Here is a 26,774-nt window from a genome sequence, read left to right as displayed (position 1 = left end):
GGTGAATCCGCCCCGGAAAAGGTGGCGGATTGGCCTGTCATAATAGTGTGGGCGGTACATTGTCTCCCGTCTGTCTGTTGACGGTGACCGCCAAGCTGTTGGTCTGTACCGCCGTGGCAGTCGGAGTGTTAAAGTGGCTGTCTTTGTTGGCAGTTTCCGCCACGGTCGTAATTGCAAAAATGTTACCGCCGGCCTGTTGGCGGTCTTACCGCCACTTTAACACCGTCCGCCAGGGTTGTAATGACCACCAATGTCTTTTATCTTTGTATTTTGGAGTGGAGTGGATGGGTGTGGTTTGGTGTGGAATTATGTGGGTTGAAATGGAATTCTTAGTTGTGGAATTGTGTGGGGAGGAACTGTGTGGTGTGCAGTGTATTTGTGTAGTGGAATTATGTGACATGTTGAATAGATAGGGGTGAGAGTGGCACAGAATAGATAATAAGGAAGATAGAGTGGGATAGGTAGTTTGTGCACGAAGTGGTGAATGAATTCTAGACAGAGGAGTAGAAAGAGTGTGTGAGAAAGAAGGGGAGAGAAGGCCACAGATGCATAAAAAGGGAGCGCCGGTGTATGCAGAAGAGACCCTAAGAAGAGGAGGAGAGCATGGGTTTGAGGGAGGGAAATGTTGAAAAGGCACTGGAAAGAAATTGTGCTTCAAGACCTGAAGTGAACTGATGTGAGAGTGGCAGGAAGAGTGTGTGAGAGAGGAAGAGAGAGGTGTGGGAGAGAATATGAGCGAGAGAGAGAGAGAGGGATGAGTAGGAGGGGACATCCAGAGGGCGGGGGGAAAGAGGTGGAGTTTTGCACAGCTCAGAGTGGTACAGGAAGGTAGCATGTGTGAGCAGGCAGTACAAAGAGGAGACAGGGAGTGTGAGGTAGGGATGAGAGGGAGTAGTTGAATTGCGAGGTGAGAGAGGGTTCATTCAGTACCCCTCAGTGCCATCCAGTTGCTGGCCATTTACAACCCAGCAATCCGTATGAAGGTTCAGCGCCCTTAATTACCACGTACCTAGTTATCAATATTGGATACAGGTATCATGCAGTATTCTACAGTTTATGTCCTTCAGTACTAATAAACAGTATTGAAGCAGTACTTTTCAGTACCAATCTGTACCCTGCAGAAAATGATTTACAATACCTATCCTTTGGAGCCCACAATTAGATACTCAAAACAATTAGAACTCTTAAAACACCCGAAAATCAGTAACTACATAAATCTATCATGTAAAACAAACTTGAAGTTACTGTGGAAAACAAGACGAAGAGAGCGAGGGCAGTTTCAAGGGGACTGGTTAGAGGCAATGCCAGTTATATCCTTGTGGGGCCCAGAGCTACCATCACAGTATTTTTGTGTGCCTCTTTCTCGTTTTTCACAGGAAATATTTGTCTTACTAAACAGTGGGTTGCATTTTGGTGTTCTTTTTAAATGCAGGCTCTTGGGATCATGCTGATACCAACATCGTACCTGCAGTCACTAAGCAGCAGAGCACCCCCATCAAAGTAGCTCCGATCGGAGCACAGCAGCTAGTCTTTTCTGGCTACCGACGCAACGAGGAAATTAAAGGGGGAAGAGTTAAAGCCACAAGAATTAATTGCTCTCAATTGCAAGCACAGCCTGGGAGCTGCCTTCTGGATGAATACAAAAGAATGTCAGCCACCTGGGGGAAACGAAGGGAGGAATGGAAGCAGCTACGGGCCTGAGCACCCTCGGTGTAACACGTGCTGGGAAAAATAAAAAAATAGTCTCCCCATGAACTGATAAACACAACAAAGCGTAATGATATTGTACTTAGTCCCTGCTCTGTGGGAGGACCAAAGAGAAAAAGGAAAGACAAAGAGTCAGGACTGACCACTTGCAAGCAAGGATTTTTAAAGGACACTGAAACAAACAAAACAAACAAATGAGAATCAGGGGAAGGCTTTAGGTCCACAGATATGTATACTAAAGTATACTTGAGGTTGTAAGCCTAAGCTCCACCTAAAAATGAACGTGTATATACAGTCCTCTATCCGTTGCCATGGACCATGAGATGAGAGCAGCAAATGTGTATTATAGTGTAGGTAGGCTGCAGATGTGAGATTAAGATTTTCTTGAATGCATTATTAAAGGGCTGTTATTGAGTGAACATCAGTAGGATTTCCTCTTAAAGCAGCATCCATGTCACATTCAGATTGCTGTCTATCACTGCCTTCTCTTTTCAGGGCAGGTACAGGAGCAGCGGATGTCAGGCTGATAGAGCATCTCCTTAATGCTCCCTGCACACTATGCACTGCACAAAGTTCAAAATGAAGTCCTGTGGTTGAATACTAGAGGCACAAATGAGACCCGTTACTCAGAAATAAGTGCTAATGGCCCCCACCAGCAATCACTGGCACAGATTAAGTGCTGGCTATGAGGAGTGTTAATGAGTGGCAAGCTCAAATAATTTCAATGCTACACTTATTTGCAAAAGTATGGCAATCAGAATCACAAAAAATAATAACCTTTTTTACAAGTGAATGAATGGTGAATGGAAGAGTCAAAGTAGGGAAGATCAAAAACATAAAGCACAGCCACCTACATCACACAGTGAAAGTGCCCGGTGTTGGGGAGTAAAAGTCATTAAGTGGAGCTGTGTGTTAGAAGAAAGCACTAATATATATATCAACGAATATATCAAATAAACATTGCAAACCCAAGGCTGCCTAGAGTGAAAACATTACAGTAGTATAAAAAATTAATTTAAATGCTTCGATACTGGATTGAGAACATGCAAGTTGGTATATTTTGAATTGAGTTACATTAGGAAAGTAAGGTCCAGTTTGTAGCTACGTCTGTTGCAAAGAAATATTGTTTTCAATTTGGGTCTTGAAAGATTTAATAACTGTAAACAATCACAGGCAGCTGTATGAATATTGTATTGCATTGTTTTGTTATGTTTGTATTTGAACCTTTTTTCTAGGTATTTTCAGTGCTCACAATAAATCAATTAGTGTAGCAAGTCTTCACTGTAGACATAGCATAGAGACAATTATATTATCTTTCACGTTACATAAGTATGAACATTTGCCCATTACAGATCCATGTTCCAGCCTCTTATACATTTCATATGTCCATTTCAAGGAATCCTTCGTTCCACACCTTTTCATGATAGTCTCTGTTAATTAGCAATAACATACGTGGTGTCCTGGTAGTGGCTGGTAATACAGTACTGTTCCATTGTGGATACAAACAGCAGTGTGGCAGTCTATGCTTTTCGCCTACTAATGTGAAATCATGATGATCTTTAACTTGTCAAGCTCTAAGGTATAAGAGGCAGAGACTACATGCTGTGGTCAAGTCAATAGGTGGTGAAATATATTGCTTGTGCTGCACTGCATAATGTTGATATGATAAAAATAAAAAAATGAAGTGACAGCATTGGATACCCATCTGATGATGAGTGATTTCTATTTTATGTCCCTTGGTTTACATTATGCAAGGTGGACATTACTGAAGTCTTTATTAAATCATTTGAATGGCAGGCCCCCATCTGTCCAAATGAGGAACATGTCAACAATATAATGGTGGTGAGTTGCTAGACTGCAAAGAGGTCCTCAATGATAGGCATAATGAAACACATTGTGGTGTTATTTGTGTACCCATTACAGTTCTTAGCTTCTGCAAGAAATTTTTGCCATTGGAAGGTATGCTGCTAATTGCATATTTGAATGTTACCATAAATTGTGATGCACCATTCCTGAATATCATTCCTAGTTTCCATGCTCTGTAGGCATATTGACAGGGTTTTATATCACATTAATGAGAGATAGTAGTTGACAGGGACATTCCTGATGCCAAAGAAAGTGTCTGAATACAATATTACTGCTTGTAGTTTCTTTTACATGCCTAAATGCCCTTGGTTTTGGTTGTCTGTGGCTAGTACCCATGGTTTCCAGTTAAAAAAGGTATTTAAAAAATATGAGGCAATTTCAGGAAGCATTGTTACCCCTAAGGTACCCAGGCGTCCAGAATGAGATACATCACTTCAAGCTCCAGGCACATCGATCATTGATCTGTGAATACTTTAGGCAGCACTTGCTTGTGGCTGAGAACTTCTGTGGCACCCTGATTTTTCAACAAGGGATTCTGTATGAAAGTCGTCTGTGATCTGTCCTGGGATGCTGCACCTACTGGTTAGGTCCTATTGTAACAATTCACCATGGCATGATAAAGTCCCAGGGTAGCACTTTGCCTACCCTCCTCTGAGGCATATGTTATTCCAGATGACCATTTGTTGAATATTTGATGAAAAAGTACTTTGAAGATAGGTCATGTTTTTGAACAATCAGAGACTTCTATCAATGGACAGATGTACATAAATATTGTATCCCTTTGTTAAAATATTTCTGAATGAGAAGGAGCTTGAAAGTTTGTATAGGCATTTTGTCTGGGACCATTTATTCGCTCTATCATAATAATTGTGATCTAACACAGTTTTCCTGCTTTGCTAAATCCTTAGATTATATGCCTATGAATTATTTCTCAGCAGATGCACCATCACTTGAATGGCAATAAAGTGAGCGACTAAACTAACAGAAAAACAACCACTGTAAAAATGTTGTATTACTGTTCGAGGATGCATCACAATGTTAGAGAGACATTTGTTCAAGAGACCCATGCTTATAAATCTTATTTTACTTGGGGTATCTCAAATAGTGAACGAGTTAACTCACAATCTCGTTTTTTTTTCATAACATAATTTAATTGTCTTGCAATTACCCTGGCTGCAGCTCTGTATCAAGTGTTCTCAAAGAGCCGCTAATGGACTTCTTCTATACAAACCGAGTGCAAAAAGTGACAGATCATGCAAGATGTGACAGCCACCATCTCAAGGTTCTCCAGGTGACGTCCTTTACAATTCTTTAGTCTTTGGCTAAGTACCAATTGTGCTGTGGAAAGGCACGTGCCCCTGAATCCTGATATGTGCCCCTGTGTGTGAAATAAGGCAAGGACACAACAAAAATAGGAACCTGAGAACTGCTGAGCGAACGCTTTTTATCAGCATAGACATGTAATCGAAGTCCTGACGGTGCACTGGAATACTCCCTCTGGAATCATTCACATTAGAGACGTGTGCCCTCACGCAGGCTGGCGTAGGTTTCAATGTAGTGCTGATGTTTGACCTTTCAAGGAGTCCTTTCTAGCAGAAAACAGTTTAAATATCTATCCCACAGAAAATGTGACATAATCGTATTGCTGAGTACATTAGGATGGCGCCTGCTTGTCCTTCTTCGAGGAGGCCACGTGTGAATGTACAGAGAAAAGGGAAAGTGGAAACATTTTTGCATATAATATCTCCTTGGAAAGAGATTTTGCAATTGGTTTGTACTCTGTAACATTATGCTAATAGTAGATGCACAGCACAGAGTTTGCATGGTTCGTCCACAGAAAACAGAGATAATTTGATTTGTCTAGGAGTTTTATTAGTAAAGCAAACATTTCCTTATTGCTTATCAAGATGTTCAGGCATGTTTCTGTAATGCAGAGCTTGCAGATAACTGTTCTATATTCATTCAGCTATGACCTCCAAGGTTCTTTTACAAAAATTAGTTGACAGAATCCTGCAGTAGTGACATTATTGTGCTAGCTGGAAGAGGGATATATACATTTCCTGATCATATGGTCAGGTCCATTGTAGATGGAAAGCTCATGTAAAACGTTTTGTAAGTTGTATCATTTTGGCTAAGGAAACAAGATCTTAAAGTGAGAATGATTATGACAAACCAGTTTGGAATTGCGACAACAATGCTAGTCTAGTAATAGAAAATTGCCATTGTCCTTTTTCACAAATGTTGGCTCTTTAATGTTTCCAGGTGGTGCGGACTCTGATTAAAGAAGGACTGAAACTAATAGCAATTATGTTTTTCAATGCAGAAATCAACCAGCGCTATTTCACCCCTTGTTAGAAATCTATTGTATGTAAGTGGTTGGGTGTTGATGAACATGTGTCTCCTTTATTGACGAGTCAACCTCTTTTATAACTCTACCTGTAATGAAGGAACGTTCTGATGCAAGCCCAAAATGACTCCCAGAGAATAAATCAGTTGTCTCAACAGTTTACTTTTAGCTTTATCTACTGTGGACAGCCCCCAGTTCTCTTTCACCTACATCTACTGTGGTCAGCCCTCTGGTCTCCTGAAAACCTAGATTTACTGTATTGAGATGCCACCTCCAGTCTTGACAGTACTATGCACACTCATATGCCATTTCTTTCGCTCCAGCAATGAGAGCAGAATAAGGCTTTCCTCTGTAATGGTAATCACTGGGAGGAGAGCTTGCTTCTCTTCGTGTGAATCCTTTCTAATCCTTTTTCTAACTTCATGCTACCACTTACGCAACATTTAGGAAACTTTAGCCACACCAACAGGCGTCAAAAGCAGACTCCCTAATTAAACTTGGAAATGCCCTATCTTCTCATTTGGACTAAATGCTTCTGTCAGGCAACCTTTCCTTTCTCATTCTACAATCCTTACACCTATGGCTCCAAGACTCTTCTGTAAATATCTGAAATTTCCTTCCTGTTAACATTAGAAGTAAGGTCTATTTCCCTCCCTGTTGTGTCCTCTCGCAGCCTTTCTTTTAGGCCATAATCCTAGGTCACCCTTCTGGTGTCACATTGGACAGGGCAGTGGAGAGTTTACTATGAGGCAAGCACTTTAGATGTTACAGTATTTCTATAGATGATCCATTTTAATAGCTCTTAGGTTACTTCTTCCTTTGAACATCTTAAATGTTACTGTTAGACCTGACAGCCTTAGGGTAGTCACCCCTAACTTTTTGCCTGCCTCCCTCCATTTTTTTGGACACTGTTTTTGCTGGTTTATAGACTCTGCGCACTTTACCACTGCTAACCAGTGCTAAAGTGCATATGCTCTCTCCCTTAAAACATGGTAACCTGGAATCCTACCTGATTGGACTATTAATTTACTTATAAGTCCCTAGTAAGGTGCACTTTATGTGCATAGGGCTGGTAAATTAAATGCTACTAGTGGGCCTGCAGCACTGGTTGTGCCACCCACTTAAGTAGCCCCTTTTTCCTTGTCTCAGGCCTGCCATTGCAAGGCCTGTGTGTGCAGTTTCACTGCCACCTCGACTTGGCATTTAAAAGTACTTGCCAAGCCTAGAACTCCCCTTTTTCTACATATAAGTCACCCTTAAGGTGTGCCCTAGGTAACCCCTAGGGCAGGGTGCTGTGTAGGTAAAAGGCAGGACATGTACCTGTGTAGTTATATGTCCTGGTAGTGTAAAACTCCTAAATTCGGTTTCACACTACTGAGAGGCCTGCTCCCTTCATAGGCTAACATTAGGGCTGCCCTCATACACTGTTGAAGTGGCAGCTGCTGATCTGAAAGGAGCAGGGAGGTCATATTTAGTATGGCCAGAATGGTAATACAAAGTCCTACTGACTGGTGAAGTCGGATTTAATATTACTATTCTAGAAATGCCACTTTTAGAAAGTGAGCATTTCTTTGCACTTAAATCCTTCTGTGCCTTACAATCCACGTCTGGCTGGGCTTGGTTGACAGCTCCTTGTGCATTCACTCAGACACACCCCAAACACAGGGTACTCAGCCTCACTTGCATACATCTGCATTTTGAATGGGTCTTCCTGGGCTGGGAGGGTGGAGGGTCTGCTCTCACACAAAGGACTGCCACACCCCCTACTGGGACCCTGGCAGACAGGAGTAAACTGAAAGGGGACCTGGTGCACTTCTTAGCCACTCTTTGAAGTCTCCCCCACTTCAAAGGCACATTTGGGTATAAAACAGGGCCTCTGCCCTACCTCATCAGACACTTGCTGGAGAAGAAACCTGAACCAGAAACTACATCCTGCCAAGAAGAACTGCCTGGCTGCTCAAAGGACTCACCTGTCTGCTTTCTACAAAGGACTGCTGTCTTGCTGTTGCCCTGCTGCCTTGCTGAACTCTTGTCTGGCTGTGAAAGTGCTCTCCAAGGGCTTGGATAGAGCTTGCCTCCTGTTCCTTGAAGTCTCAGGACCAAAAAGACTTCTTCCTTTCACTTGGACGCTCCGTGCGCCGAAAATTTCGACGCACAGCTTGTTTCGCGGCGAGAAAAACGCCGCACACCGACGCTGATCAACGCGACGCTCTCGGGACGATCGAGACTTCGACGCACAACCTCGCAAGGACAACGCCGCCCGACTTTCCAGGAGAAATCGACGCGACGCCTACCGTGAACGCGAAACTTTGACGCACGGCCTCGCAAGGACAACGCCGCCCGACTTCCGAGGAGAAATCGACGCGACGCCTGCCGTGAGACCAAAATTTCGACGCACGGCCTCGCAAGGACAACGCCGCCCGACTTCCAAGGAGAAATCGACGCGACGCCTACCGTGAGATCGAAACTTCGACGCGCAGTCCCGCAGAACAACGCGCAGCCGGAAAACAAGTAGGAGAATCCACGCACAGACCCGGGACATCTGGTAGTCCCCGCGATCCACGAAAAGAGACTGTCTGCGCGCCGGAAAACGACGCCCGACTTCCCCGCGTGGAAAAGAACGACGCAAGTCTTTGTGTGCTGAGGAGAAATCGACGCACACACCCTTTTTCCACGCATCTCTTGTCCTGTGGCCCTCTGAGGAGATTTTCCACCAGAAACCAGGTACTTTGTGCTTGAAAGACACTTTATTGCATTCTAAAGACTTAAGACACTTTATATCACTTCCCTGTGATATTTCTACAATTTTCCATTGCAACTTTATTCTTTTTGACCTACAATTATCCTGATAAATATTATATATTTTTCTAAACACTGTGTGGTGTATTTTTGTGGTGCTATATGGTGGTATTGTATGATTTATTGCACAAATACTTTACACATTGCCTTCTGAGTTAAGCCTGACTGCTCGTGCCAAGCTACCAGAGGGTGGGCACAGGATAATCTTGGATAGTGTGTGACTTACCCTGACTAGAGTGAGGGATTTTGCTTGGACAGAGGGTAACCTGACTGCCAACCAAAAACCCCATTTCTAACATTGGTGAGCAGCGGTGAGGATAGGACTTGTATTTGTGCAGTGACATACAGTAGCTAAGTATCTCACTACCTACCCACAGTTGAAGGTCAACTTGGTTTTTATCTCTTTTTGAAAATCCGTTTTTTCCTGACAATTTTCAAAAACTAAATCCTCACTCAACATGTCTCTGACTGGGTCTCAGACAGGGGACTTTGACCTAGTCCAGTTGGATACATACACGGTCAAACAACTAAGAGGATTCTGCAGGGCATTAAGGGTACCCACCCAAGGGGCCTCCAGAAAGGAGGACTTTCAAGTGGCGCTGAGGGCCTGGGCAGAAGCCCATTTAGAGGATGATGAGGAAGGGGAGCCAGAAAATGGCCCCTCAGAAGGATTTTCACTATCTATGGATGGTGTTACCACTGCAATTGTGCACCCTTCCAGACCAGGGAGCAGTGTCTCCATGCAAAGCCTGACCGCAGAGGAAAGGAGAGAGGAAAGGGAGTTCCAATTGCAAATGGCAAAACTGAAAATTGAGGCGCAACAGGAGGAGAGGAGGGCAGAAAGAGAAGCCAAACAAGCTGAGGCTGAAAGAGCAGCCAAACAGATTGAAGCTGAAAGGACAGCCAAACAGATTCAAGCAGAAGCTGAAAGGGCAGCCAAACAAGCAGAAGCTGAAAGAGCAGCCAAACAAGTGGAAGCTGAAAGAGCTTTGGCTGAAAAGAAACTATTGTTGGCTCATGAACTGAGTCTCAAGGAGCTGGAGATCAAGGCAAGACAGTCTGAATCCAGCAATAATGGTGGCAGCATACAGACAGGACCTGCTGGAGAAAAGAAGGTTCGTATACCCAAAAATGTGGTGCCCAGTTTTGTGGTGGGAGATGACATAGATAAATGGTTAGCTGCTTATGAAGTTGCACTAAGGGCTCATGAGGTTCCTGAAGGGCAATGGGGGGTAGCTATGTGGGGTTATGTGCCGCCATTGGGGAGGGACACACTTCTCACATTGGATCCACCGGATCAAAACACATACCCACTCCAGAAAGCCACTTTACTTGCCAAGTTTGGGCTGACCCCTGAGGGATACCGTCAGAGGTTCAGGGACAGCACCAAACAAACCACACAAACATGGGTAGATTTCTTTGATTTCTCTAGTAAGGCACTGAATGGATGGGTGCGAGGCAACAAAGTAGCAGATTATAAAGGTTTATATGACTTGATCCTGAGAGAGCATATGCTTAATGTTACTTATACCGATTTGCGCCAGCACCTAGTGGATAGTAAGCTGACTGATCCCAGGAAGCTTGCTGAGGAGGCGGACCTCTGGGTTAGCACCAGAGTGTCCAAAAAGGTACCTGGGGGGGACTCCCACAAAGGTGGTCAGGGTTCCCAACAGAAGAAAGAGGGGGGAGATAAACTTACAGATAAGGAACTCTCTAAAGGCCCCCAAAAGAATTCCCAGGGAGGGGGTGGCAACCCTTGCTTTTCCAAATTTGGGAGAAAGCCAGGGACATTTGACAGGTCAGGAAAATCTAGCCCCAAATGCATGGAGTGTTACCAATATGGTCACTACAAAGGCGATCCACAGTGCCCCAAGAGGGCACCGTCCACTACCGGACAGGCACCTGGGTTGACTAGTGTAGCACTCGGGGGGGAGATGGACCCAACTAGCTTTGGGGAGCAGGTAGAGATTTCCTTAGTGTCCCTGGGAGAAGGAGAAATGGTGCCCAAAGCCCACATGCCCAGAAATACTTCCAAGTACCGGCAGTGGGTCACCATTGATGGGCAGAGGGTGGAGGCTCTGCGTGACACAGGAGCCAGTATGACTACTATCAAGAGTCAGCTGGTGTCAGCAGAGCAGATAGTACCTAATACATTCCACCAGGTCAGAGTCGCTGACAATCGCGAGAGTCACCTACCGGTGGCTCTGGTTCCCTTTGAGTGGGGGGGGGGTCTCTGGTACTCTGAAAGTAGCTGTGAGTCCTGCCATGCCTGTAGATTGTCTGTTAGGCAATGACCTTGAGCACACTGCTTGGAAAGAAGTGGTGCTCAGGTCTCACCTGGAGATGTTAGGGTTACCTGAGTGGGTCTGCATGACCACACGGTCCATGGCTGACCGAGAGGGAAGTCAAGGGCATCTGGAGCCTGGAACAATGGCCCAGAGAGCTGCCAGGAGGAGGGACCAGGGGTGCGGGAAACCGGCCCCCGCTGTTCCCACAGTGGCTGACGGGGCTCCTGAGGAGGAGGCTTCCGAGCCAACTGGGGAAGACATCGCCGCCCTAGGTGACTTACCTGAGCTTGCTGGCTGGCAAGTTGAGGGTGGACCCACCAGGGAGGAATTCTGCAAGGCGCAGAAAGAATGTCCCACTCTAGAAGGGTTGAGGAAACAAGCCTCAAACCAGGCAGCCGGCGACGCCTCTGGCGATCACCACCTATATTGGGAGAATGATCTCCTCTACAGTGAGCCTAAGGTTCCGGGCTTTGGGGCAGCATGTATGCCGGTGGTCCCCCAATGTTACCGAACCTTCCTACTGGGTCTGGCTCACGACATTCCCCTGGCAGGACATTTGGGGCAGGGCAAGACCTTTAACAGGCTTGTCACCCACTTTTATTGGCCCAAAATGAGGTCACACTCAGACAAGTTCTGCAGATCCTGTCCTACCTGCCAGGCCAGTGGTAAAGCAGGAAAAAGGGTTAAAACCCCCCTGATTCCACTTCCTGTCGTTGGCACCCCCTTTGAAAGGGTGGGCATTGACATTGTTGGTCCCTTGGACCCCAAAACTGCCTTAGGCAACAGGTTCATCCTGGTTTTGGTGGACCATGCCACCCGTTACCCAGAGGCAATCCCTCTAAGGACAGTAACTGCACCGGTGGTGGCCAGAACCCTGATGGGGATATTTACCCGTGTGGGATTCCCCAAGGAAATAGTGTCTGACAGAGGCACTAACTTCATGTCTGCATACATGAAGTCTCTGTGGGATGCGTGTGGTGTAACTTACAAGTTCACCACACCCTATCACCCCCAGACGAACGGTCTTGTGGAGAGATTCAACAAGACCCTGAAAGGCATGATTGGTGGCCTCCCTGAGGCCATGAGGCGTAAGTGGGACGTCCTCTTACCATGCCTTCTCTTTGCTTACAGAGAGGTCCCCCAGAGAGGGGTAGGGTTCAGTCCCTTTGAACTTCTCTATGGGTACCCTGTCAGGGGACCCTTAAGCATTGTCCAGGAGGGATTGGAGAAAGCTCCAAAGACACCCCCCTCAGGATGTGGTCAGCTATATGTTGGCCCTCCGCAACCAGATGACCCGCTTCTGGAAAGAAGCCCAAGATAACCTTGAGGCCAGTCAAGAGGTGATGAAACAATGGTATGACCAGAAGGCCACCCTGGTAGAGTTTCAACCTGAAGACAAAGTGTGGGTAATGGAGCCAGTAGAGCCCAGAGCTCTCCAGGACCGCTGGTCTGGCCCATTTGAAATAAAGGAGCGGAAAGGGGAGGCCACTTACCTAGTGGACCTCAAAACCCCTAGGAATCCCCTAAGGGTGCTCCATGTGAACCGACTAAAAGCTCATTTTGAGAGGTCGGAGATCAACATGCTTCTGGTCACAGATGAAGGAACGGAAGAGGAGAGTGAACCTCTCCCCGACCTCCTCTCTGCCCAAGAAGGTGATGGGTCAGTAAGCGGGGTCATTCTGTCTGACTCCCTGACTCTAAATCAGAAAGGAGACTGTTATGAGCTGTTGGAGCAGTTCTCCCCCCTGTTCTCCCTTACTCCTGGGCTGACCCACCTCTGTGTTCATGATATTGACACCGGTGACAGTCTCCCTGTGAAAAACAAAATTTACAGGTTGTCGGATAAGGTGAAGGCCAGCATCAAGGAGGAGGTCTCCAAGATGTTGACTCTAGGGGTCATTGAGAAATCCAGTAGTCCCTGGGCCAGCCCAGTGGTATTGGTCCCTAAGGCTACTGCCCCAGGTGCGAAGCCAGAACTCCGGTTCTGTGTGGACTACCGGGGTCTCAACTCAGTCACACGGACTGATGCTCACCCCATCCCCCGAGCTGATGAGCTTGTGGACAGGCTAGGCGCTGCCAAGTTCCTGAGTACGTTTGATCTTACTTCAGGGTACTGGCAGATCGGCCTAACTGAGGGGGCCAAGGAAAGATCCGCATTTTCAACCCCGGATGGCCATTACCAGTTCCGGGTGATGCCGTTTGGGTTGAAAAATGCCCCCGCTACCTTCCAACGGTTGGTTAACGGGGTCCTAGCTGGCAAGGATGCCTTCTGTGCAGCCTACCTGGATGACATAGCTGTCTACAGTTCCAGCTGGGAGGAACACCTGCTTCACCTCAAGGAGGTGCTTCAGGCCCTGCAACAGGCAGGCCTGACCATCAAGGCCAGTAAGTGCCAGATTGGGCAGGGTTCCGTGGTGTACTTAGGACACCTAGTGGGTGGTGGCAAGGTGCAGCCACTCCAGGCCAAGATTGAAACTATCAAGGCCTGGCAACCACCCCGAACACAGACGGAGGTGAGAGCCTTTCTAGGCCTCACAGGATACTACCGCCGATTTGTCAAGGGCTATGGTACCATTGTAACACCCTTGACAGAACTCACTTCCAAGAAGCAACCTAAGTTGGTGAATTGGACAGAGGCTTGTCAGAAAGCCTTTGACGCCCTGAAGGAAGCCATGTGCACGGCCCCCGTACTCATGGCCCCTGACTACTCCCAGGAATTTATCGTGCAGACAGACGCTTCAGAGCATGGCATAGGGGCAGTCCTAGCACAGCTGAATGAGGAGGGCAGAGATCAACCGGTAGTCTTTATTAGCAGAAGGCTATTACCACGGGAACAGAGGTGGAGTGCTATTGAACGAGAAGCTTTTGCTGTGGTCTGGGCACTGAAGAAGCTAAGACCCTACCTGTTTGGGACTCACTTCCTGGTTCAGACAGACCACAGGCCCCTCAGATGGCTCATGCAGATGAGGGGTGAGAATCCAAAACTCTTGAGGTGGTCCATTTCCCTACAGGGGATGGACTTTACGGTGGAACATCGCCCAGGGGTTGACCACGCCAATGCTGATGGTCTCTCCAGGTACTTCCGCCTTAGCGATGAGAGCTCCCAGGAGGTCGGGTAGCTCTCCCCACTTTCAGCTGGGGGGGACACATGTTAGACCTGACAGCCTTAGGGTAGTCACCCCTAACTTTTTGCCTGCCTCCCTCCATTTTTTTGGACACTGTTTTTGCTGGTTTATAGACTCTGCGCACTTTACCACTGCTAACCAGTGCTAAAGTGCATATGCTCTCTCCCTTAAAACATGGTAACCTGGAATCCTACCTGATTGGACTATTAATTTACTTATAAGTCCCTAGTAAGGTTCACTTTATGTGCATAGGGCTGGTAAATTAAATGCTACTAGTGGGCCTGCAGCACTGGTTGTGCCACCCACTTAAGTAGCCCCTTTTTCCTTGTCTCAGGCCTGCCATTGCAAGGCCTGTGTGTGCAGTTTCACTGCCACCTCGACTTGGCATTTAAAAGTACTTGCCAAGCCTAGAACTCCCCTTTTTCTACATATAAGTCACCCTTAAGGTGTGCCCTAGGTAACCCCTAGGGCAGGGTGCTGTGTAGGTAAAAGGCAGGACATGTACCTGTGTAGTTATATGTCCTGGTAGTGTAAAACTCCTAAATTCGGTTTCACACTACTGAGAGGCCTGCTCCCTTCATAGGCTAACATTAGGGCTGCCCTCATACACTGTTGAAGTGGCAGCTGCTGATCTGAAAGGAGCAGGGAGGTCATATTTAGTATGGCCAGAATGGTAATACAAAGTCCTACTGACTGGTGAAGTCGGATTTAATATTACTATTCTAGAAATGCCACTTTTAGAAAGTGAGCATTTCTTTGCACTTAAATCCTTCTGTGCCTTACAATCCACGTCTGGCTGGGCTTGGTTGACAGCTCCTTGTGCATTCACTCAGACACACCCCAAACACAGGGTACTCAGCCTCACTTGCATACATCTGCATTTTGAATGGGTCTTCCTGGGCTGGGAGGGTGGAGGGTCTGCTCTCACACAAAGGACTGCCACACCCCCTACTGGGACCCTGGCAGACAGGAGTAAACTGAAAGGGGACCTGGTGCACTTCTTAGCCACTCTTTGAAGTCTCCCCCACTTCAAAGGCACATTTGGGTATAAAACAGGGCCTCTGCCCTACCTCATCAGACACTTGCTGGAGAAGAAACCTGAACCAGAAACTACATCCTGCCAAGAAGAACTGCCTGGCTGCTCAAAGGACTCACCTGTCTGCTTTCTACAAAGGACTGCTGTCTTGCTGTTGCCCTGCTGCCTTGCTGAACTCTTGTCTGGCTGTGAAAGTGCTCTCCAAGGGCTTGGATAGAGCTTGCCTCCTGTTCCTTGAAGTCTCAGGACCAAAAAGACTTCTTCCTTTCACTTGGACGCTCCGTGCGCCGAAAATTTCGACGCACAGCTTGTTTCGCGGCGAGAAAAACGCCGCACACCGACGCTGATCAACGCGACGCTCTCGGGACGATCGAGACTTCGACGCACAACCTCGCAAGGACAACGCCGCCCGACTTTCCAGGAGAAATCGACGCGACGCCTACCGTGAACGCGAAACTTTGACGCGCGGCCTCGCAAGGACAACGCCGCCCGACTTCCGAGGAGAAATCGACGCGACGCCTGCCGTGAGACCAAAATTTCGACGCACGGCCTCGCAAGGACAACGCCGCCCGACTTCCAAGGAGAAATCGACGCGACGCCTACCGTGAGATCGAAACTTCGACGCGCAGTCCCGCAGAACGACGCGCAGCCGGAAAACAAGTAGGAGAATCCACGCACAGACCCGGGACATCTGGTAGTCCCCGCGATCCACGAAAAGAGACTGTCTGCGCACCGGAAAACGACGCCCGACTTCCCCGCGTGGAAAAGAACGACGCAAGTCTTTGTGTGCTGAGGAGAAATCGACGCACACACCCTTTTTCCACGCATCTCTTGTCCTGTGGCCCTCTGAGGAGATTTTCCACCAGAAACCAGGTACTTTGTGCTTGAAAGACACTTTATTGCATTCTAAAGACTTAAGACACTTTATATCACTTCCCTGTGATATTTCTACAATTTTCCATTGCAACTTTATTCTTTTTGACCTACAATTATCCTGATAAATATTATATATTTTTCTAAACACTGTGTGGTGTATTTTTGTGGTGCTATATGGTGGTATTGTATGATTTATTGCACAAATACTTTACACATTGCCTTCTGAGTTAAGCCTGACTGCTCGTGCCAAGCTACCAGAGGGTCGGCACAGGATAATCTTGGATAGTGTGTGACTTACCCTGACTAGAGTGAGGGATTTTGCTTGGACAGAGGGTAACCTGACTGCCAACCAAAAACCCCATTTCTAACAGTTACTGTTTGCGGTTTGCAGTGTGGTCTGGGTTTTGCACTGTGTTAAACCTTTTCTGTTCTTCTTGTTCTACAGGCTGATAATGTGATGCTTTAAATGGGGGCTTGGCTTGAGCCATCCTGTCCCTTTTCCTGATAAACTAGGCTGTGTCACACTATATGTCAATTTTGCCGCATGTAGGGGAGGATATATTTTTGCGGATTCTAAAGAAACTGTGTTGACTTTAAATTGCATCAGACTAAAGCAAGATGTCAATAGAAGACATCAATTAACTAGGTTGAACTCATTTAATATTTCTCTAAATAAGATCCCTTTTTAATCAAAGCATTGACCAGTAACTCAGTGCTAATCTGGTCTAATAGCAGTAAATAATGGTGGCAATCAATTGCTGCTGATAACTTGAACATATCACAAACATCCCTTTTCCTGAATATTTTACTCGAGGTACCCTCATAACTCATATTAGCCTAACACAGGATACTATTGACAGGCATTGGTTACGTTTATCAGCAGCGGGGGGCTGTACTTGACCTGGTTAAGGGGGGGCACTCCTGCTTGTACAGATGTGTGCTCAGTATTGCAGGCGCAATATAGCATTATAGTCTGCTCCCAAAGGGTTGCATGATGGTTAAAATCCCTGAATTACAGGCCTGAGTCATAGGCAAGGAGGACTTTAACAACTGTTATTGCCCGAGGCAGAGGGGGCTGTAATGCTACTAGAACACTCCACCACAAAATGTTCGAATATAAACAGGAAGAAACAGAAAGACAAGCACTGCTACATTGCTTTCAATGGAGCTGTTAACATTTCAATGTTTTAATGATTATTATTAATACTTGTCAGACGCACAATTTTTCCATACGGAAAGCAGCAACGCTGTCTGAAATTCAAACTTCAGAACCTTCCTTCCCTGTCTATTCAAGGATAAATGGGACTGTGCAACTGATTTGGGAGAAAGTCACAGAGGGTTTGTATTTGTTAACATTGCTTCCTAAGAAAATGCAGAGACCGATAGTCATTTACATAATTGTGTTCTTATAGTTCGTTTTTTCACTATACCAGCTGTACTGTGGATAGCTGCTTCTCAACTGTCTCCTCCTGTAAACTTGGGAGAAACTTAGGCAGGTGAAGGTTGAAATGAGAACCGTGTTAAGAAGAGTCATACTTGTATTTCTTAATCGAAGTGGGGGAGTTTCTAGAAGGTTCTCAGCCTGGAGGCATGGAATGTCAAGATGAAAGTGCAATCAGTTTAGAATCTGTCCATGCCTTTTAGGGGCAGAGGAGAGAAAGAGTGTTCAAAAGGGCCTGAGTGATTGTATTTTTACAGGTGTGATAGAGTTTATCTGGACTGACAAATGACGACTATGAAGCATGGGGACTATGAAGCTCCTTTGAACTGTATTCTGGTTTTGAAAGGAGTGAGATAATCTCGAGGTTTGAGACATGGACTTCATGGAGTTTTGCTGTCAACATATTTTATTGGTGCTCTTTGAAGTGCTGCTCTTTTATTGGAGACTCGAGGAGAGGGGATAGTCTTATCTACAGATACAAATGTCCTCTATCAGTGTGTTTCTTAATTTGGTACATTTATTTCCACCTTCTCCTTTAGTTGTAAGTAGCCGGATTGTACAAAATTTTTAGGCCACAGTCTACCAGACAGCGAAGCTGGCTGGTTTGCTAAAGACATCTTGGGGACTTTCAGAAAGTTGACCTAGGAATGCATTCCCCTTGTTGATTACCATTGGCTTTGTAACTCACACTTTCTCGCTTTCCATTTGCTGGCTTTATTTGCTTTAAGCTCCCCAGGTTCAGTTTGTCCCACTGTTGCCTAAACTCAATCAATCAATCAATCAGGAATTTGTAAAGCGCACTGCTCACCCGTGAGGGTCTAAAGGCGCTGAGGAGGGGGGGAGGTGCTGCTACTGCTCGAACAACCAGGTCTTGAGAAGTTTCCTGAAGGTAAGGAGGTCTTTGGTCTGGCGCAGGTGGGTGGGAAGAGTGTTCCATGTTTTAGCTGGGAGGTCCAAGAATGATCTACTGCTGGTTGTAGTTCTGCAGATGTGTGGGACGGTTGAGAGGGCAAGGACAAGGTTGGCGGAGCTGCCGGGTCAGGGTGTAGAACAGAGCCGTCTGTTGAGGTATTCTGGTCCGATGTTGTGCAGTGCTTTGTGAGCGTGGGTGAGGAGTTTGAAGGTGATTCTCTTGTTGACTGGGAGCCAGTGCAGGTTTCTCAGGTGGTCTGTGATGTGGCAGTGACGGGGGATGTCCAGGATGAGTCGTGCAGAGGTGTTCTGGATGCGTTGCAGCCTCTTCTGAAGTTTGGCCATGGTTCCTGCGTAGAGGGCATTGCCGTAGTCCAGTTTGCTGCTTACGAGGGCATGGGTGACTGTTCTTCTGGTTTCGGTGGGTATCCATTTGTAGATCTTTCGGAACATGCGGAGGGTGTTGAAGCAGGAGGCGGAGATGGTGTTGACTTGCTGGGTCATGGATAATGAAGAGTCCAAGATGAATCCTAGGTTGTGTGCGTGGGAGTTGGAGCAGCTCCAAGAGTGGCAGGCCACCAGGAGTCATCGCATGCGGAGGGAGTGCAGCCGATGATGAGGACTTCTGTCTTGTTGGAATTGAGTTTGAGGCAGCTGCTCTCATCCATTTGGTGATGGCCTTCATTCCTTCGTGGAGGTTGGTCTTGGCGGAGTCCTTGGTGAGAGAGAGGATCAGCTGGGGGTCGTCAGCATATGAGATGATGTTGAGGTTGTGGGATCGGGTGATGCTAGCGAGTGGGGCCATGTAGACGTTGAAGAGGGTCGGGCTGAGGGACGAACCCTGGGGTAATGCCTCAGATGATTTCGGTGGCCTTCGAGCAGAACGGGGGAGGCGGACTCTCTGGATTCTACCGGTGAGATAGGAGGTGACCCAGTCCAGGGCTTCTGTCGCAGATTCCTGCATTGCTGAGGCGTGAGCGTCGGGTGTGGTGGCAGACGGTGTCAAACGCGGCTGAGAGGCTCAGGAGGATGAGGGCCGCAGATTGGCCATTGTCCAGTATGGTTCTGATATCGTCGGTGGTGACGATGAGGGTGGTTTCGGTACTGTGGTTGCTGCAGAATCCGGATTGGGAAGGGTCCAGGGTGCAGTTCTCTTCGAGGAAGTGGGTTAGTTGTCTGTTGACAGCCTTTTTGGTGACTTTTGCTGGGAAGGGGAGCAGGGAGATAGGCCGGAAGTTTTTGAGGTCCTTTGGGTCCGCCCTGGGATTTTTGAGGAGGGCGTTGATCTTGGCATGTTTCTAGCTCTCCAGGAAGGAGGCGGACTCGTAGGAGCTGTTGATGATCTTCCGTAGTTGGGGTGCGATGATGGAGCTTGCTTTGTTGAGGATGTGGTGAAGGCCTGAGTCAGATGGAGAGCAGGAGTGGATGGTGTTCATGATTTAGACTGTGTTTTCTATATTCTTCCACATACTCGCTTTCTATTAACAGGCCTTTACATCTTGTTCTTATATTGTAACCTTTCATGTGCAATCAAAGACTGAGGTCAAATGTCAGGCACTGTCTTCCAAGGGCACTTGTTTACTTTTCTTTCTCTGACTTCAAATTGAGGGGATTTATGTGACAATCTTGCTGGAAACTGGGGGTAGAAAAGAGATTTTTTTCTGGCACACGACATCCTTTAAATTAACTGTGTAAGTATTTCAGAATATATCAAATTCATTTCTGAAGTGTGATGGAAACAAATATTTCAATATGATCAAAATAAGTCATTAAACCAGGTGATGCAATCTCCACATATTTTTGTCTGTGCATTCTATAGTTTTAGTAGTAAAACTGTATGTCGGCGCAAATGTAATGGTCATTTCAGTTGAAAATGTCTTTTCTGTAATGGCAGTGTGCTACCACACTAGGAATCCACTCTATGCCGTTCCACTCTACTCTGCACCACTCCACACCACTGCACTCTACTCTGCACCACACTCCACTTTACACCTCTCCAGGCCACTCCACTCTTCACCATTGCACTCTACGCCACTGCACGCTACGCCTCTCTACTCTACCCAGTACCACTCTACTCTATGCCAATACACTCTTTGCCACTCTACTCTATACCATTGCACTCTTTACCACTGCACTCTACACCACTCCAGTCTAGGCCACACCAATCTACTCTGCACAACTCCATTCAATGCCACTGTACTCTACTCCACTGTGCAACACTGCACTCTACATCACAGCACTTTATGCCAATACAGTCTGCTTCAATGCATTTTACTCTGTAATACTCAACTCTATGCCCCTGCACTCTATGCCCCTCTAATCTACTCTGCACCACTGCACTCTATGCACACATCACTTTGCAACTGCACTCTACCCTGCATCACTCCACTCTACGCCACTTCACTCTACTCTGAAACAATCTACACTACGCCTTTGCACTCTATGCCACTCCAGTCTGTGGCACTGCAATCTTCGTCACTCTAGTCTGTGCCACTGCCCTCTTCGCCACTCTACTCTTAACCACTGCACTCTACGCCAATGCTCTCTACACAATTGCACTCTATGCTACTGCAATCTTCTCTGCATCCCTGTACGCCACTCTACTCCACTCTACACCACTGCACTCTGACACTCTACTTTGCAACACTGTACTCTCTGCCACTGAACTCTACACCACTCTACTCAGCACTACTCCACTCTACGCTACTATGCCACTGCACTGTATGGTACTACACCACTCTGTGCTACTCTACTCTGCACCACTCTACACCACTTTACACCACTGCACTTCATGCCACTCGACTGTACTCTGCACTCTACACCACTGCACTCTATGCCACTTGACTCTACTATGCAGCACTTCCCTCTGCATCACTCAATTCTACGCCACTCCACTCTGCACCACTGTACTCTATGTCACTGCACCCTGTCCCACTCTACTCTACTCTGCGCCACTCCACTCTGCGCCACTGCACTGTACAATGCACCACTGTAATCTATGCCACTGCATTCTACAACCCTGCAGTGTATGCAGCTGAATTCAATGTCACTGCACCGAATGCCACTGCACCCTATGCCATAATACTCTGCAAGACTCTATGACAATGCACTCTACACCAGTTGACTACTCAATGCCACTCGAGTATATGCCATTCTATTCAAGTCCACAGTATGCCACTCCAATACACGGCACTCCCTGCCACTCCACTCTACAGCACACTACTCCACTCTTCTCCGTTCCACTCTACAACACTCCACACCACTCTCTTCTATGCCACCAACTTTTAGCCATGCTAAACAGCAGCCACGCTGGTGAACAACATGGCTAAAGCACATTAGCAAACCAATAGCTTTTACATAGGGGATGCCTATTGGTTTTGTCAATCCTTGTTTGATGATTGTCATAAAAGGAGTGCTATGTACAAAAAAGTGGATCCGTACTCTTTGCTGATGTGAGATTTCTCGGCAAACAATGTCAATCTATGCTGCATCAAGAGATATGCTTGTGTTTTGATGCATATTTATGCTATGTCAATTCAATTAAGACCAGCACCTTTTTTTCTTTCCTGCACACTTATGTATCTTGCAGCAAATCCCGTAGTATGAACCTTTTCAGTATAATGTAGTTTGCCATCCACCAAAAGATGACAGTTTTCAACCTAGACCTCACACCTGAGCCAGGCCTGATTGTATGAGTGCTTTCATCAATGTGTCTAGTTCACAGCATTGTTCCCTCATCATTTGCTGACCCTTATGCTACAGCACATAGCTGATTACTTCTCGAGAGCTTTTCAGGAGGGGAGGGCGTACATGTGTTGGTTTATCAATAAAATACCATACACCCGTCAAAGGAGTTTGTGTTCTATTTCTTGTGCAACTCCAACACCATTGATACACCCTGCGTGGTAAATAATGGTGAAATGGTCTGCTTGTGTAAACAGTGTAAACGTTCTTTAAAATAAGGACCTAAGACAAGGGGAAGGTGTGGCCTTGAGAATTAAACAAATAGCTACATCTCAAAAGCAAGAGGCCTCCGAAACAAAATTTGTATACATTTTCAAAATCACAGTTCTCTGAGTTTTAGAATCTGTAATGTGTTTGACTAACTAAGACTTTTGGGCAAATATATCTTTTATTTATTTATTATCACTGTGTTATTGGTAGAGCATGAATCAAAACCTGTCTAGGAACCAGCACTACACACTTTTGTGGGACACAGTCAGGGCCACAGTTGTCTACCAGTCAAGGCATTTATACCTTGGCCATTGGCCAAGTCGTTTCTGGGACAATATTATCAATTCCATACAGAGACACACATCCCAAACCAAAAACCTATTGGGTAAATGTTGTCCAGATTTTGTATACCAGGAAAAAAAATATGGTCAACATGTTAGGGTCTGAGGAAATCCAGGAAATGTGCAAACCAATGGGGTTACTATGCAAGGCAAAAGGAATCTGCAAATCCTGATGGCAGAAAACACCAAAGCTGCATTGGCGGCCTTCCATGGAGAAATATGCGCTTACTGGAGAGGTGGTCCCAACCTTATGTGTTCTCTTGGGTGTTTATGGAAGTAAGAAGGACCTTTGGGGAAGCAATAAATAATAACTGCCCACTGAAGGCCCTAACACAAAAGTAGAGGAGTTGTGCTTCTTTACAATGAGAGTTATTCATTCGCCTACAGGCACGGCTGAAAAAGTAACAGTACTGAACCCGCAAGATGGATGAAAATATTTTATTTCTCCTGTTAGACTAGAAGCTGGAAGTGACTGCAAGTGTGGCTGTCTAGTCCAATGAAGCTTGAAAAGCAAGAGTAAGATCTGTCTCATTTGAGGCTATGCATAGAGAAGAATACTACCAAAGACTCCTTTGGAAGACGCTAAGTGGTTGAATATCCAGGGGGGGGCCTGGAGACTGGCAACCATATTCAGCTACACCTACTGGATGCCTTGACCCTCCCTAGTTTAAAGAGCCCTGAATGACTGACCCCGCTCATCACAATGAGATTTTCTTTGTACATATTCTAGTGCAAGCCACCCTCGTTTAAATATGTATACACAGCAGTGGAGACCATAGACTGTATGTCTGAGAGTTTGTCATTTATCAGGTTCCCCCTTCCATAGCTCCTGGCCCAAACTGTGGCAGCCATATATCCCGGCCATGAGTGTGAAGTGATGGAGACACCGGGTGAATTCCACAATAGTTTATTAATAAGACGTTGCGACGACTTTTCCCAATGAACGAGGGCACAGAGTACAGCTGCTGAATAACCGTCAGTGAAGGACTATGGAACCATATGACATCATAGACAAGCGATGTCATGAGATTTCAGTTGACCTTCAACACATTCTAAACCACATCACTACAACTCTTCCCTCTTTAAAAGAAGACAATAAATCGAACCAAGAAACATCCATTGAAGGAGATAAGTTGGTTAGAAGTAACAAGCTTATCCTCCCGAGTGTCTTAGGAAAGATTTAGATGCTAAGGCTCATTCTGGTCATTTGGGTGCCACCATTACCAAAAGGAAGTTGAGATTCCATTTTTGGTGGCCTAGAATGGGCAAAGAAATTGATGAATATGTCAGAAGCTGTACAAGATGCTGTATGAGTGATAAAGTATTAGTCACGGAGGGTGTTGTGGAATCATTTGTTCCATCACCAGCTAAAGCTTGGCAGAAAATTGGTCTTGATATTTTGGGTCCTTATCATGTATTACCATCTGACATGAGATATTTTGTAGTGATTCTTGATCAATTTCGAGATGGGTTGAGGTAGAATCTGTAAGGTTTCCAACTACCCAAAGTGTTATTAATTGTTTTAAAAAGATTTTAATTCGTGAGGGATTTCCATAACAAATTTTTATCGATAATGGGGTTCAATTTGTGTCAACAGAAATGCTTCAGTTTTTGAGCAAATGTGGTATTGGACATATTAGAACTCCACTATATCATCCACAAAGCAATGGGATAGTGGAACTTTTTAATTGTGTGCTAGTGGATTGCATCCAAGCTGCATACAGAAATAATATGTCTGTGGATCAAGCTGTTTTGTTTGAGCTCTTTTTGGAAGATGTAACTGCTGCTCATGAGGATGTGTGCTGGCTCTCTGTGGTTGTTGAGTGGCACATTAGTTTCCTGAGAATGATGGTTTTTCACTTCTGACTAGAAGCGTTGGAAAGAGTGGAGGTGTGTTATATTAAAAATGTCCCTCTATAAAGGTTGAGATCTCTATTTGTTTTGCTTTGTGGAATTTAGAATGACAAAGACTGTCTGTGCCACATGGGCTGCATAATTGCTTTTGGTGGGAAAAGTTCCTGTAAGGTATGCTCTTTCTTTGAATTTAAAGATCAGGCCTGGGCCTGTTCCAGGAGTGAATATTTGGGTAGAGCTGCATGCAGACCAGTAAGTCAGAAATACAGTGACTTGTCACTCTATTACCACTCAGCAATTTGGTCCACCTGTACAGCATACCTGATCAATTCAAGATGTAAAATCTTGAATGCCAATGAGCTACTCCAACTGACTTAAAAAGCAAAACAAAAATATTCATACAAGGGACTATCAGGGAAGCCCTTACCATGCTTCTTTCTTTCTTGCACCCCTGTGCATAATCTGATGTTCAATGTAGGTGTCCTCTTGAAGTCAGCACTGTAACTTCTTCCACAAATTAAATCCGTTAGGAAGGCAGCCCTTACTCCTGCTCTTTTCAGCCAATGCATGCCGCATAATTTTCAGGGAACCAGCTAGAATACGCTAACTTCTCCTGTATACCCTTTCCAGACTGTAAGTGAGGCTGTCCTGTTGCTGTTTAGGCTAAGAAGAACACAACCAGATGTTCACAACACCAGATGAGGTGGCAATAAATTAGAAATTTAAGGATTTGTGCCTTGTTCACAAAAACTTCCAGACCATTTTCTGCATCTACCTCTCTCAAAAAGGTCAGCTGGTACCATTTTGCCAGGCCCATATTCTCTATAATATTTTGTCATTCTGTCAGTGACAATTAAAGTGCTTGGAGGGAGACTCTTCTGTATGGGGACTCCAGCTCTAGAATCCTATTCCTGGGGCTCTGTGCAGTGAGATTAACAATCTAAAAAAGGAAAACTCTGAAAAACGTCTTTTGTTAACTATCCTATTAGCTTTGGTTGATTAGTGTTGATTAGTGCCAGTTGAATAGTGCCAAGACACTCCTAAGTATGTAGTGAGCGCTATATACATTTTCTCACTCACTAACACCAGGGATGAGCACATTGGTTGTGCTAGGATCTTTACAGGTATACTAACCAATAACCTAAAAGCCAACCAAATCTCTTTCTTGACTACTGAGAAGCCCAAAGATGAGGTGCCACTGTGTTACTAACTACATAACACAAATAAACCACAATATTCAAATTACAATATAAATGTATTTCTTAAAATACAAAGAGAGGAAGTCAAGGCAAGCATGTAAATGGGATAGGGTGTTCAAGCAAGTCTTACCTGCATGAGTTGCTGCTTCAGTTTCTGCATTTCTGAAATATTAAGTTCACTGAAGAGGTCAGAGACCTGGTGCAGACTAGACTCCCCCTTCCTTACTGATGGAGTCCGATAGTCCCCATTTAATTTCACATGGGGCCCGTGGATGTGTCCATTCATCTTGTCATCATTATTGGGCTCACGATCATTCCCATCCTCTGAAAACTTTAGCCCATCCACTGAGATGCTGATGTGGTTGTTGTACATGCTGTCATTCAGGTTGATGTACTGGCACAGCTCTTTCCTCAAGTTGTTCTTCTGCTCCCTCTCATTCTTCAAGGTTTCAAGGGCTTCCTCCAGCTGATGCTCTGCAATCTCCTTTAACCGAATGGCATCTTCCAGCTGACTGTTTAGCAATACCGTATCCTCTTCAAAACGCTTGATCTCATGTTTTAGCCCTTCATACTCGACCTGAAATAAACAAAACACAAAACATTAATGCACGCTGTAGCAATAAATCATGGCCTTCCCACAGCAAGCCATGTTGATGGTTTAGTACTATTGCACTGGTAAATATAATGCTTAATATCGGGAAGAGCTAGCCATTAACATGTAAGCAGATTTCACAGCTCTTCCCAAGGGCAACACATATAAACAGTGTTTTCAGTACATCATTTCCATTTTAGAAACATCCAAATGTTTCTTAGAGGGATATCCACCAATCCAGAGTGAACATGGCCTGCACTGCCCAAACCAATCTGCAGATCTTCTTGTTCACCAAATCTACAATAGGGGATAGATCATCCTTGTAGCACGCCCCAGGCTCCTTGAATAAACACTCCATGTATCTCCAAAAGCAACCAGATCTAATGTGAATTGTCTTCTTAACACATCCAATACTGTGCTCATGTTACTTGTTAATT

General features: G+C 45.7%; 1 protein-coding gene across 4 annotated transcripts in view; it reads right to left on the bottom strand.

Moving 5' to 3' along the window:
- BICD1 (BICD cargo adaptor 1) overlaps positions 1 to 26,774 on the bottom strand; it is a 674,082-nt gene that overhangs the window by 292,655 nt on the left and 354,653 nt on the right. For all 4 annotated transcript variants that reach the window (XM_069228220.1, XM_069228219.1, XM_069228221.1 and 1 more), the window contains exon 4: positions 25,876 to 26,322. In XM_069228220.1, the coding sequence (XP_069084321.1) occupies positions 25,876 to 26,322 (447 nt within the window). The remainder of the gene's footprint in view (positions 1 to 25,875; positions 26,323 to 26,774) is intronic.

Source organism: Pleurodeles waltl, chromosome 4_1 (genome assembly GCF_031143425.1).
Source record: "Pleurodeles waltl isolate 20211129_DDA chromosome 4_1, aPleWal1.hap1.20221129, whole genome shotgun sequence".
Lineage (NCBI taxonomy): Eukaryota > Metazoa > Chordata > Amphibia > Caudata > Salamandridae > Pleurodeles > Pleurodeles waltl.
The sequence above is the reverse complement of the archived record's forward strand: the minus strand, read 5'-3'. Positions and strand labels throughout refer to the sequence as shown.